General features: G+C 38.5%; 1 protein-coding gene across 1 annotated transcript in view; it reads right to left on the reverse strand.

The window, feature by feature from the left end:
• Positions 1-7,078: 7,078 nt before the first annotated feature.
• The window catches only part of PARVA (parvin alpha), a 61,634-nt gene continuing 54,034 nt past the window's right edge, over positions 7,079-14,678 (reverse strand). The window contains exons 11-13 of the mRNA XM_053390961.1: positions 12,562-12,663; positions 12,197-12,269; positions 7,079-9,025 (exon numbers count right to left, since the gene is read on the reverse strand). Coding sequence (XP_053246936.1) covers positions 8,949-9,025; positions 12,197-12,269; positions 12,562-12,663 — 252 coding nt within the window. The 3' untranslated portion in view covers positions 7,079-8,948. The remainder of the gene's footprint in view (positions 9,026-12,196; positions 12,270-12,561; positions 12,664-14,678) is intronic.

A 14,678-nucleotide genomic window follows, 5' to 3' on the forward strand; every position in this document is an offset into this window, starting at 1 on the left:
GGAAGATGAAAATATATGAGGTGTGGTGTTACTTATGTGGCTATGTAAAGGAGGAAAGGTTATTCGGGTTGTGTGGTTAATGGCTGGACAATCATGTGCTTTGGGGAACAAAGTCAGGTGTGGGCATACAAGTTCTGGATTGAGGCTTGGACACAGTGGTGGTCCCTGCACCCAGGAATTGGGCAGATTACTTGTCCTAGACAGGGTTGCACTCCGTTTGAAATTGCAGCTATGTAATGTGGAGGATGCTCCTTGCTTTGAACTGTTATCCTTGGCATCCTAGTAGCCACAGTGGTTTGGATCACCTTTTAGCAGCTTTGGCTGGTGCACCAATGATGGGTGTTCCCTGGATAGGGATAGCCTTGCTACAGTGCCATATGCAATGATAACCTCATGACTGGATTACAGGAATGTTTTGTATGCAGGGCTGCCTTTAACGTTGGTCTGGAAGCCTCGGCCAATGCAGAATGTGGCAGCTAGATGGCTGAATGAAGTGTCCCATCATGAGCATTTAATACATTTTACAAGAGAACTGGCCCAGCTGCCTATTTGCTACAAGGCAAACTTAAGGTATTGACCTATAAGGGACCAGGTTTTCTGAGGGAATGCCTCCTCCCATATACCTTATTCACCTGGTTATGCAGATCTTTTGCTGAGACTTTCCAGCTGGTACTACAGCCTGTAGAGGTTCATCTCAGTTACTATAAGGGTTTTTGTCACTTGTGGCACACCCTCTTGTGCAATTCCCCTCTGAAACAAGGAAGGCACCAACAGTGAAGCCTTCCCAGCTCATTAAAGTATGTCTGTTGTGATGTACGTTTTGAAACAACTCTTGTCCTGACTTTAAAAATGCTGTTGAATTTCTTGAGTGCATTTTTAGTGCATTTTATTGTGAGTTTTTTCATTACAGGTGGTATAAAAATATTTTAAATTAAGCAAATAAATGACTACTATATTTGTGCTTGGGCTCCCCCACCCCTCTAGAGCGGAGGTTCCTAAACTGTGGCCCATGGACCACCAATGGCCCATGACCTTCATTCATGTGGTCCATTATGTGTCTGGGGATTTGATGTTGGAGATGACACATCCATACATAGGATTTCTATGTCTTTATTGCTTCTTTTATTTCTTATATTGTATTTTATTGTGTCACAATTTGAATTCTACGTGGCAGCTTTTTGAAGGAGAGGATCTAAAGTTCTTTAGTTGTGTGGTTCTTTGGATCTTTGCAAACGTTAGCAACTTTCTCAAAGATTATTAGACAGGGAAGGCAGATGCTTTAAGTGCCAAGAAAAATAAATAAATCCCAGAAGAAAAACAAGATACCATGTACAATTTCACAGCACACATAACATTTATTTTCATAAATGCTATTGGATCTGCAATCTAGTAGACAAAATACAATTAAAAGCAACCTTTTAAATGTGTAACAGTTGATACACTTGATTACAGACAATAACGTATGCACAGGACTGAACACCAATTAATGTTAAACGATAATCAGCATTCTTTGGATGATGAAATACCTGCAGTTCTGAAGTTATTAACTCACAGTATTTCCAATACCAGGTGAAAACAGAACAGCTTATCTTCCGACATAACATTAGATTGAAATATGCATTTCAATACAATTTTCTAATCTGAAGAATTTTGCTGATTTACAATTGATTTTATATGTGTATTGAATTAAGAACACACATACACACAACAGCAGTTACCGCATGGTGTTTGCCTGTTCAGTGCAGTGGGCTAATGCTCATTGATTATACCCCACCCAGTGCACAGGAGGGAATTCAAGTTCAAAGACTTAGACCCCAAACTTGCGATTTTAAAAAATGGCTTGCAAAATTATGGAGGTTGAGTTTACTGAGTGTCCGTTTTGGCAACATGTTGCCACTTAACTGGTAAGGAAATTCCATTTTTTTATATATATAAAGGATGTTGAGGTTTTATATTCTGTAGTGTATATTTAAAGGGCATTTTCAGACAGAAAACTCAACTTTTTAAAAAAAAAAAGCGAATTCAAAACCAATATAGATTTCTGACTACTGAAATAAAAGCATCACTTTTAAAATAAACTATTTAGTTAGCTGTGCTAGTGTTGGCATGGAACAAAACATTCATGAAAAGAATACAAGGAAGATTCATTTGGAAAGCAACAATATTAAAAGTAGGTGAATTACACTGATCAAGTGCCATTTATCTTAATATCCATGCAAGCTGTATTGATTAACAAATTTCTCCTGCTGTGAGCCTTCTATAAAAATCTCTTCTAAATGCAATCATCATACATAATCAAAGACATCCTAGAATCTCTTGCACCTCCACCCGTAGAATCAATAGAAGCACTTTCAAGGCCTAGATTTCTCATAAGAAATAGATTACACACATATAAGATAAGGAGGGGACTGGGAGATTAATGTGGTGGAAGGTAGAACATATGAGCTCTCATTCCTGACTACGTAGCCTGGCCAGTTTTGTGCCTTTTTTAGAGCCTTCTAACAAAATTGGATATTTTCCTCCGAAACCACAGAAGTTAAAAACTTTTGTTCTATCTTTGAAAAAGTAGGTTCTCTGGATTGTCCCTTTAGCCAGTCTTAATATCTAGCTGTACCTTGGTGCATGGAATTAACACCACACTAGACAGAATTGGATTCACCCCAATATGTTTCACGTATGTTACTTCTTAGATGAACTGACTGCAGGATCTGTCAAAAGAGGCAAGACCACAACACATTTTATACTGGTGGCAAACTGCTCACTTAGGTATAGGCTTTCCTCTAAAAGGCAGTCAGCAAAAAAGAACAGCACAACGGTCAAAGAACATAGAAAAGAGGGATCCTCCTAGAATTAATGGAGAATGGTCCAGTCCAGATGCTTGGCACCTCCCAAGCTAACTTGCCTGCAGGTTTGCTAGTGTTCAATGAGACCAGAATGGAGGAGGGGGAAGCGGAGTTGGAAACAGATGAAATTCTGTTCCCCATGGCAGTTTTATAGCACTCCCAAGGCAGTAGTTTTTGCTTTGGTCTTGCTTATCTGGCCCATCACACTACATGCTTTTAAGAATACTGGTCCAATAGAGGAATGAGGTAATTTCAATGCTGCCCTTACATTTTTATCATGCTCTATAAAATGCATTCTGACCCTAGTATTAAAAATATAGCCCCGTTCACCCTAAAACTCTCCTTATTTTAACAATAATCTAGGGAACAAATCCTATGTAGACTAGGAATTTATAATAACTAATGCCTCTATTTTGCCCAAATAAAAAAAGTCTATATTTTATACAGAAATAAACCTGTTTATATATATTTATATTTTTCAGATGCAATAAATACTAGATATAATCTGTAGAATCTATAGATGATAATTCTCTATTAGAAATATAAGACAGAATCCATTTTTATAGGACAAGTAGTGCTTGGGTATGAAAATAATTAAACTATTTCATGTTTATAGGTGTCCCTGTATAATTGTAGAAACTGCTCTTCAATTAAAACAAATACTCGCTACGAAACATACACGCCCTCACCAATTTAGTTACTTTTGCAAAATCAAAGCAATGGCCTTCATGACCCCAGGTGTCAATCACCTTGTGTTTTTGAAGATGGAATCAGCTGTCATTTACCCACAAGATACTTTGCTGGTTCCATTCTCAAATAAGCACTTTGGTATTTCAACAAAAGACACATCTACGGAATAATTAATCTTGCTTCCTGAAAGGCTGAATTTATTCTACAAAGAAAGTGCTACCAGCAACATTATTATTGGTGGATATTACTTAAAAAGTAGGCATTGGAACCCTAGGTGTTCAAGCAGATTCTCCTGTTCCAAGTTATGAAAAGGGGAAGCCCTGTGCACCATAAGGGTCAATTTGCCATGTGCGTAGAGCCTGACAACCTGATCTAACTAGGGACCATATCCAATTAGAAGGTTAAAAAGGAACCTCACATGCACATGGGTGCTGCATATATGGTTTCTTCACCAATCTAGCTGCCAGAGCTTTTTGGAAAGAGACAACCATGTTTAGAAGGGGGAGTTGAGAGGGCTACATTTCACCAACGTTTGGTGTGACTGTTGTTTTTCTGACTGGGCTCCATGTGTATAGCTCTGGTTGCTGCTACACATGCGTAGCTGGATCAGGAATACAACTACCGTCCCATTTCTCAGTATGACATAAGCTTCTACACCTTCAAGAAGAAAGCTTGCAAAACACTGGTAAGATGCGTAAATATAACCACTATTAGTACCTGCATGATTAACAATAAATAATCTAGCATTCCACAAATTACAGGGGATGTTTCAGTCCTTCTCAGAAAGCTGCTTTCCAATTAAATAATGGTTCTAACATGTAGCACCCACCCATTATCATCCTACATCACTGTAGAAAGGACTAGGTAGCTTTTTTTGCAAAAATATTTAGTCTTTATTTAGGCGAGGGGCTGTCTTCTCTTCAAAATACTCAACATTTTGTTCATTCATTCAATGGAAATGTTTATATTATAGAGTCTAGCATTTTCTTCTTAGCATAAGTAACTATTAAGCTTCCTCTAAAAATGACAAGACATGCCTAATGTTTCACATTGCTTAAACTCATCAGTTACTCCCAGTCCTATTTTTCTAGAAAAAGAGGTGCTCACCACGAGCACCTCCCTCCTTCTTTTAGAATGGCAATGGTGCCCACCTGAGAGGTGGCGGAACTGAGTTCCTGCAAGTTACGGATGAAAAAAGCCCTGGTTACACCCCCTATCTATGGAATTCCATTTATTTTTTAACACACAACTGAGTGAAACCCATTGTTTCTATTTATACAAATCTAACTGATGTGAAATGATAATATAATGATGTAGCAGCTAATGACTAGAAATTCAACAAAGCAAAATTAATATCAGAAGTCTAAGGACTTTTTTTGCATTTGTTTCTTTGAAAGGGGTAATCTAGATATTTTTGCTGTGGTGTAATTTTTTTCCTTTTACTCAGCATAACTATAAGGTAGATATCCAATGCCCACTTAATGACTTCAAGGGATGGGGAATGTTCTGTTTTCCTTGGCAGCCACTGACTTCAATAGTCCTTTGCTTTTGATTTTAACTTTGATTCTCTAACAGAAGCCACTAGGCACATGGCATTTTGCCTGGAACCTGTGCGCAAGATGAAACATGCTGCAGTTCAAGGAGACCAAACCAAACTGAACCAGAATCTATAGCCAAATACCCATTTAGAAAAATATATTTCAGTAAGCTGGAACAATACCTACAATCTCTTTGTTGTCCTGAACTTTTTTTAAAAAAACTAATAACTGGTTCAAAGGGCAATGAAGCTGGTAACTGGTAGTTGGTTAACCAAAAGCTGGAGGACACAAACCATGGAGAGGCATTTCCTAGGAAGGCACTGAAGAAGAAAAAAGGAGCGGGAGAAACAGGAGAGGGTTCTGGGTAAATTTAATAACTTTTTAGTCCATCCATTCTCCTGTCTCCCAAATTCACTTTGAATCCCTAATAGCAACTGGTCCCCCCGCAAACAAGGACATATAAAAAGCTAATACTGCTAAACAGAATTTTCATTTAAAAATATATGGCTCCCTTGAGCGTCAGCAGCCATATTTCCTGTGAATCAATTCATTTTTTCAATTAATGTGCTGTTAAAGGCAAAGAAACAGGTTAATAAAAGTTGGTAACTTTAGTATTGGGCAGTTAGCCTGTCACAACGTGAAGTGACAATCTCAGGCTAGCTAGATAAACATGAAACTACAGAATTGTGTTGTCAGATTAAATGGGGGGAAAGGGGTTCTGTTCCTTTTAAAAATTAATTCTGCAGATAAAGAGTAGAATTTTGGCAGATACTGATTCTCTCTTGCTGCAGCAGCCCTATGCTGGGAGGTTAATCTGCTAAAATTATCCCTTCTATGAAAATACAGCCCTGCCCCATATTTAATCCAGCGACGCAATGGAGGAGTTGCTTCATGTTTATCCAGAGTCAAGTGCTTTCCGATATTACCAAATTATCTCAGAACAACTCTATTTCGAATAAAAAGCTACTATTTTGAGTAAAAAGCTACTATTTTGAGTAAAAAGCTACTATTTTGAGTAAAAAGCGACAAAGAAAGGGCAATTATGTGATTGCAGAAAGCACCATATCCTGAAAACACTGTGCTGTTCACAATGGAGCAGGTCCCTCCCCTTGATTTTAATGAAACTTATTTTCACGTAGCTACCTTTAGAGTTGCAGTCAGCAGATTAATGTTGCAGTGGGAATTGTCAACCATGTGAGGTGCATCATCTAATGCCTGTGGGATGGATCAAGAGTTCCCATGAACAGAACATTGCTTACAGGATGCTGTTGCTGGAAGAAGCAGGGAGAAAGGGCTATTTTGGTCAATTTTCCCTCCTCTCTGTTCTGGAGGGTTGGAGGACCCCCAGAAACAGAATGGCAGGTGGCATGGGAGGCTATAGCAAGAATAGCCACCTTGCCTTTCTCTGGTAGCAGCTTCAGCTAGCTCTCACCTCCTTTTGCACAGTAAATTCTGATCCAGTGTATAATGCCTGCCAATATAATTAGAGGATTAATATTCATGATGGGTTTTTTTTAAAAAAATGTAAAAATAATTAAGATGCAAAGGAAGGCAGGGTTCCTAGATAAGATTCTATATGTGAACTTAACTTCAAGAGATGAAGCATCTCAACCAGAAGGGAGAAAAGTTGCACCTGCTATGACCCTCTTTGACAGAACTCTTAGGTGCATAGGAGCCTTTGTATCTGGTTACCCTAAAAGCCACTATCAGATAATTCAGACGTGTCTATTTTTTGTGCAGTGATTATACTGTTTGTATGCACCCTCATGTGGCGAAAAATGGTATGTAACCTATCATATACATATGCATATCGCAAATGAGTTTTACCTGGATACATTATGCCCCTCCCCACCCCCCATTCTCACCACACAAGGCAGAAGTGATGGTCAACCAACAAAACTGATGAGAAGTCACCTCTTGGCACCTTTACTAACATGAAGATGACTGGCCCCTGGGCTACTGAATATCTAGAGGCACCTGATCAGCATTGGGAAGGCAACAGGCATATCCTGATACAATATTAACCCCTTTACTTGCATTACAAAAAAAAAAAAAAAATCAAATGTGAACTAACTAAAGGAGTGACACCACCTCTTCACTAAGCATAAGAAATATTTAAAATCAGAACCACACAGTGTAAGATAGGTACCGGATGTTATTTTACGTTTAGGTTTTATCATTTTGGTAGAGACGAATAAAAAAATAAATAAAAGTAAGCTACTTTCCCCTCAATGTTGAGTACAAAGTAAGCATGGGACAAATTGCAGCACAAATTATTGGTGCTGATCTTAAAATTAAAATGTTTGTATTTTAACAGGATTTGGCAAAGAATACATACCAAAAAAATCACAACTTCTTCTGTATACAGTATATAGTTGTCTTATCCTGTTAAAATTCAAAAATCCAAAAAAATTAATTTTAGGTTTAGTAATAATCATAATGCAAGAGAACCTGATTTTCATAAAATGTTCAACATTTCTCATTCGTTTTAGATCTCCAAAGGCCAAGGTATGCAAAAATAATTCTTTCTTTGAACAACCTTTACCTTTGCTTCTGTCACCAAAGCTGCTGCTTACTTGTACCAATTACATCATTTTATGTTTCGTTTCAATTATGTAAACAAAGCTTATGTCAATATCCTGGCAGGGCTGATACCACCTGGATTCTAGCCCAGAAGCCCAATGCACTTTCTATGTGCTTTGTTGCAAAAGAGTTTCCATACTGAAACTATCTACATACTTCGTACCACAGCGTTTGCAACTAGGCAAGAGTATCATATTGTAAAAAATACTACATGTTGCAGGTTATTTTAAATGCACTGTAGTTAAGGGAAAGCTGCATGATCTGCGAGCTTGTAAGGAATGAAAAATGATGAGGAATGTATGCACAGGGAACACATACCTGGACCCTTATAATATTATAAGCCCCGTCAGTCAAATTATGAAGCTCAGTTTCATAGCTCAGTTTGCATCACGCCACCTATGGTCTCTCTCTCTCTTACATGCTCCCTGATCTTTGTAATAGTGCTCATACAGCTCATTAGGAATACAATGGATCCTTTCTTTGAAATAAATATTCAATAAACACAGACAGAGAAAATGTCCTGCAGCTCAATCCACAACTTAATTAAACTGAAGCATTTCGATCTGATTGATTCTATGGAACCACTGAGCACCTACTTCTTAAAAGCAGCAGTTTGCACCACAATCTAAAATGACTCCCGGGGATGTGTGTGTGGTAGGACAGGGGAGAGTCCCTGGCTACCTTGATATATGGGAGCAACACAGAGTTCTGCTGCTAGTCCAGCTTGTCTTGATGAAGAGCTAAGCACATTGAGAAGGACTATCCTCTTTCTGGGCTGATTATGTCCTTTGTGTAGCATAGCTGAGTAATGTATAGAAAGCAGCAGCTGCCAAAGCACCAGAGACAGCAGGCATACCTATTCTTTGGCTTAGAGAGGATCCTGCAGAAGAAGATAGCACATTCACCATGTAGTAGTGCACAGACCTGTGTCATGTGATCTTCCTGGTTATTGCGGCAGCATAGCTCATAGGAAGAGGCTGGCATTTCTCTCAAAATCAGTTTGTTTCTCTTAACCTGGATGTGGGATCAAGCTTTCTTGCTTGCTCTCCAAGAAATCAAGAGCTAGTTAAAACAAAGGAATATGCATCTTCCCGCAGAGGTTCACTTCATAATATTATGGATTGCAGACAAGACCTAATTTAAAACATTTTTTGTGTGCAAAACAAACATAGCAAGAATATGGAATATGAGGAGGAAGTGTAGTACAAAAGTAAAAGAACGATTGCAAAACAGGAGTGGCTGTTGGGTTGGTTGGTTCCTTACTTAGCCACCTGTGGGATCCCAAGGGACTTCTTCATTCCAAGTTTCTGTATTTGGTGAACAGATTGTACAGCACCCTCAGAGTTGACTTTAAGTCGCAGTTTACGATGTCTACAAAAAAAGAGGGAAGAAATGCTGAGCTTTTAATGACCTCGGTGAACAAATAAAACAGCCCGTATTTGGAAGACGCATCATCATGCATCTGCCTCTATAGGCATATATGAGCTGGGCTGCTTTGGTCAACCTTAATAGGATTTTAGCAACAGTATGCTCAAAACCAGCCACAAGTGCATTCATTTAAGAACAGGCCTGTACCAAACTTTTGACCAACCAAGCTGAATGTAGCCAACCCTCTATCTAGTTATAGCTCACAAGCAGCTGACAGAGCGTCGTTTTTAGAGCCTACCTGGGACTCCAAAAAGATGGGCTTGTCAAGCACCTGGCAGGTAACAAGAAAGGGTTGGTGAACTGTGCTTGGCTTGGTGGGTCCCAAGTTGTGCAGTGCAGGCCTGAGTCAGACCTTCAGCTGTAACTGAACATTATGGGCTCTTTTTCAGTATTGTGATTGAGAAACACTGTTCAGGTCTTTGTCCTTAGTAATATCCATCTGATTCTCGAGAATGGTAATTTTATCTCAAGGGAAATACGCAAAGCCTACTTTTGTTAAGTACTCCTCCAGATTGAACATACCATTCATTTTAATAAGTTTCAGCAGAACATGAAATAACATCCTAATTTTTTCTTGGAATTTTCTAAGGCTCTAAAATATACATGATTTATGTATTCCGAACAGCAAAGTAAAATTTTCCCATTGCTCTTTAGTTGTACAAACTGTAAATGTCCACAGTGTAGTTTTTGGTTATATGTTTGCATATTTATGAAAACTGCTGGCCTTTTGCAAATCATTTGCACAATCAGAGTGACGGAGATAGCTAAATGACAAATAAATGAAATTACCGGCATCCGAAACCCATTATGCTACATAGGTCTTTATAGGATCCAGACTGGGGACCATTTGGTAAGCTGGCAAGTCTAATTATACGATAACATTTTTATTACTCAATTCAGTTGGTTTAGGGGCTATCATGGAGCAATAAAGCCCCACAAATACCTTGGTGATTTTAATATTAAAATTCCATAGCAGGATCATCTTGGGCATATTTTTATTTGTTTATTTATGATTCACTATTTAGGTATGTGTCAAGGTGCTTTGCAAACATATACAAGAAAGCCAGCTAAAATAATTTTTAAATTATTACAAGATATAAGTGAAAATAGATATTCATTTTGTATTGTTTTAAAACCTAAGTCTTGTTGGGGGGGGGACATGTCTTCATTGTTTTTGGGAAATGGGTGCCTTTTTATAACTTAGCAGGAATGCTTCTCCACAGAGCAGGGGCAGCCAGTCTAAAGCCTCTGTTCCAAGAGCCCCAAACAGATACTGGAAAATTCCCTGCTCTGAGCTTTTCAGGCTTGCGAGTATGAAAAAGAAAAGCACTTCACTGTTCAGTGAAACCCAGTTGTTGCTTCAGGGGGGGGGAAACCTGTTGCCTCATTTCAGTTATTTTTCATCCTTAAATACTTTTATAACATCAAGCCATTATTTTTAAAACTCATTTATCAAAGCAAGAATTAAATTAAAAAGCTATTTTCTATTCACAGTTAGATTAAGATTCTTTTCAGTCTTCTTATGCTCACTGCAATTTTTAAACATGGGCATTCTGCCCAATGCAGCAACATATAAAACAGATGTGTTTTTCCATCCACATTGAGCAGGAAGTTTCATATTAAGCTTTTCAATAATTGCACATGCAATGTCCTATATATACACACACATAAGCATGTAAATGAATGCTGAAACGTTTGTGTGGTTTGATTTACACCAAGGGGTGGAATCAGCCATCTCTTTGAGCAATAAATACCTGGGAAACTGAAGTGTCCACAAGGGATGTGGGATCACAGCCATTCTCCATTTTCATTCTGGCTCTAGATTTCCCATGCTATCTCCCCTCACTTTGACTGAGGCCATGTGTTAAAAGTCACTATTAATCTACCTAAGCAATACAGCCTAGAACAACTGCCTCTAAAGTTAATGATCTGTGTTTCTAATATTGTATCATTACACCCACAACGTTTTCAATTTATGCATCTAAACAACAATATCCTAAGCTACTGAAGTGAAAGAATAAGGTGGTAATGTACCAAAATAAAAATGACTTGGAGACTATGCATTAGAGGTGTGCATTCATTTCCTACAACTTAAAAAAGAAAAATGAATCAAATTGAATGAGTTTCACAGGCATTATGAATTTGTTTCATTTGATTTCATTTCATTTACCCTAGCAGCAGGCAAGACAGTTGTTTGGCTGAAAGAAGGGACAGGGAAATGGGGAAAAAAATGGGTATGCATCTGTCGAATGACAGACAGATCTTCTGTTGCCACTAATATTGGTACCTTCATTCCAGTCAACATGAGATGCTAATACTTCTTCAAGGGAACAGACACACTAAACATCAGACTGCTAGGTAGTATGGTCCCCATAGCCTAAGCAAAGAGGTACACAGACACAGCTGGTGCTATTTGAAGCCTCACCTATTTTTAGCCTGAGGGTTATAGAACCAAATTAGTCATTTCTTTAACTTTCAGTGGTCTCCTCAAAGTAGAACTTACCTGAATCTTGCCCTGCAGCTTGTACTGAACACCTGAAGCATATGAGAAGTCATTTTATCCCCAAATTATCTCCAGATATTATTCCAAATGCCTCAAATGTTCAATGCAAAAATTGTAATTTGCCCTGAACACCCAACACAATAACTCGCCTACAGGACCTACAGCAGTGGTTCCCCATTAGCAAAGTACTGAAGACAACCCCCCCAGTTTTTCAAAAACCAAGCCATGGAACCTCTTTTTTTTTAAATTTTGATATCTTTATGGTAGTTTTTATGTGAATGGTGCTGCAGTCCCCTGGGGTCCATGAACCACCAACTGGGAACCACTGGCCTATGGAATACACTGGGTAAAGGGACTCTAGAAGGGTTGGCACTAGTCTCCTCAAGATCTAGGCAGAAGTAGCAAATGTGGTGAGCTCTCCATGTTGTTCAGCTCCAACTCCCATCAGTTCCTTCTAGCACAGGGAAATAGGAAGAAACAGTCAATCAATTTAATCCTCAAATAAAAGGTGGAATTCCTTTCCCATGGTCTCTCTTGCTTTTAGTACTCAGCCATTCATCCTTATTTAAAGCTGTAAGTTTATAGTCTGTTTTCACTATTCAGAAATATACCTTCTGGCCTTGGTTTTGGTTTTTCAAGCCCTCCATCTTGCATCAGCTCAAACGCAAAGGACACATTGAGTACCTGGTGATTTAATTAAGAGACAGCAATCATTCATAATTCTAGGTTTCTGTGCAGAGCACATAGCAAGGTTCAGTATAATACTTAAGAATATGGTTTGAAGGGAGTAATTTATATGGATAAATCATTTTAAAAGTTAGAAATTTATAAAAAGCTGCATATAAAAATAATTACTGAAAGAACTTCCAGGATTAATGTTCAAAAAATCTTCTGCCATATGCTTTCTGGAAAAACATAACCTTGGAAACATCAGTTCTTCTTTAAATGTAAATACAAATTCCAACAGGAGAATTACCTTTTGTTCAAAACTATCCGGAGTCAAAAAAAAGCTGTGAAGAGGCACAAAGTAACCTTCAAGAAGACCCATCAGGAGCACCAGGTACACTCCATCTGCAAACTTTAAGACGGCATATTTTTTTCAGCAACATTTCTCAAACAGTAATCTCACAGTTGTAATCAAGATAGAAACTGTCCAATTTTGAACAAACAACCAGAAGTTGCACAGAAAGAACCCCTATTAATAATGGCAGAAGTTGAGCACAGAGCAAGTGTTTAGAAGAATTAAGGTGCCAGAACAAAGACACCTTGTGGCATGATAAAGATCTGATCTACATGACTGCTTTGCATTTTTAGCAAGAGGAGGCTGTTTCATCTGCACATCTTACATATAATTTACTAGCCTGTATAGAAAAATCCTAGAGAAAGATGTAAACCATCAAATACCTGGAGACAAATTTAGCACCTTGGGCAAGGTACAAGATGAATTTATTACATTTTTATCTTGCCCTTTCTCTAAGGAGAATATACTTGCCATCCCTGCACCCTCATGAAGTCAGGAGTTGCTGGCTTATTGTGGTTTAACATAAAGAAACTGGATTACACCGCCCCATTATCCCTCCTTTGCTCCTTCCATGGAGCCATAATTAAGCCTGTATCCCATAATGTCTGAAGCTAGGAACCTAGTTTGAGCCTCCTTAACAAGCCAGGATCACTAGCCAGCCTTAAACCATAACTTATTGTTGACTCGCAACTGTTGTATTGTTAATGAGAAACAAAGCAGGATCCCAGATTTGAATGTTGTGGGAGCCCAAGCTTAATTGTGGCTTCCTGCTTGCATCAAGGTAAAACTAAAGAAGGGAGGACCAGGAAGCAGGCGCCAGCATGTTGTTCATTGATGAAAAAGCATCAGCCTTGACTTACCATGGAACATAAATGCAGCTACTGTTAGCCCTGTCAGTATTGTTGGGGGAAACAATCTCCCCTCAGAGTTTTGTGTATGTGTCTGTGTGTCAGGCTCAACCCATAGCTAGATATTCTACAATGTATTATGTATTAAACAATGGATATGTTCAAAAGAAGTATTTTCTCTGAAAGTGAGAAGCAACTTCAGGGTTATAATAAAGCTCATGTGGTTTAGCACACAGATTTTTAAACAACACATATTTAGTTAGTTAAGAACTCCTCCCCACAAAGCAGGTATGATGTTTAAAAGGACTAGAAGAATGTCAAGGATAACTTTCTTAGGAAGTTCTTTCTTCCACTTGCTTTAAAAATGAGATTCCATACTGCGCAAATCCTGAGGGGCTTTTGTTTTCTTTTTTGAAAGCTCAGCATTATTCCCTTCATTTTTTCATCCTAAATAAACAGATGAATAGATATTGTTCCTGAACCTGATCTAAGAGTAGACATGAGAGTCTTCCCTATGATTTAAAAGGAAATAGCTGTAGAAAAAAATGTGTCTGCTTAGAATGAGCTGGTTTGGACATCGGGACAAATCATAGTTTATTGTGAAAGAAGCAAGCCACAGCAAACCTCAGGCTCATCCTGAGTTCTGTTTTGCAAATGACCACAGTTAAGTGTTAGGTCTGAATCTTAAACTGTTGTTGATTTTAACTACGATTTGACCTGGCAACATGTGAATGGCAATGTTAATCTTAGCATCACATAACTGTTGCTAATGCCTACTGTCAACAGTAGATCTTCCTTCTCTCAAATCCTGATTATTTCATTCCTCTGCCGCAGATCGTATTTCATTTTAAACCCCCTGTTATTTGAATCACTGTCTTTCATATGCTACTGACCCTTCTCTTAGCCTCTGGCAGTGCAATCAACCTCTCAATATGGTGAATGCCAGTTTCATCGGCATATTTTGGGGGATTTCCAACATATTCGGAGCCAGAGTTCTTCCGTCAAGAAAACAATGAGATATATAAACCACCAAAACAAAGACTACCCTTTAATGCCCCAGTGACATAATCCTTCTCAATATCTTACTATTCACTTCTTCCAAATTCATACAAATGACTTCATGCTCAAGGAAAAGGCAACTCAATTCCTGCCAATGCTTTCCTTCTACTCCAGCAACAACCGGCTCTCCTGCAGATTATTTTGTGACGGCATAGAGGGGCTCAG

The sequence above is a fragment of the Podarcis raffonei genome, chromosome 1 (assembly GCF_027172205.1).
Source record: "Podarcis raffonei isolate rPodRaf1 chromosome 1, rPodRaf1.pri, whole genome shotgun sequence".
Classification (NCBI taxonomy): Eukaryota; Metazoa; Chordata; class Lepidosauria; order Squamata; family Lacertidae; genus Podarcis; species Podarcis raffonei.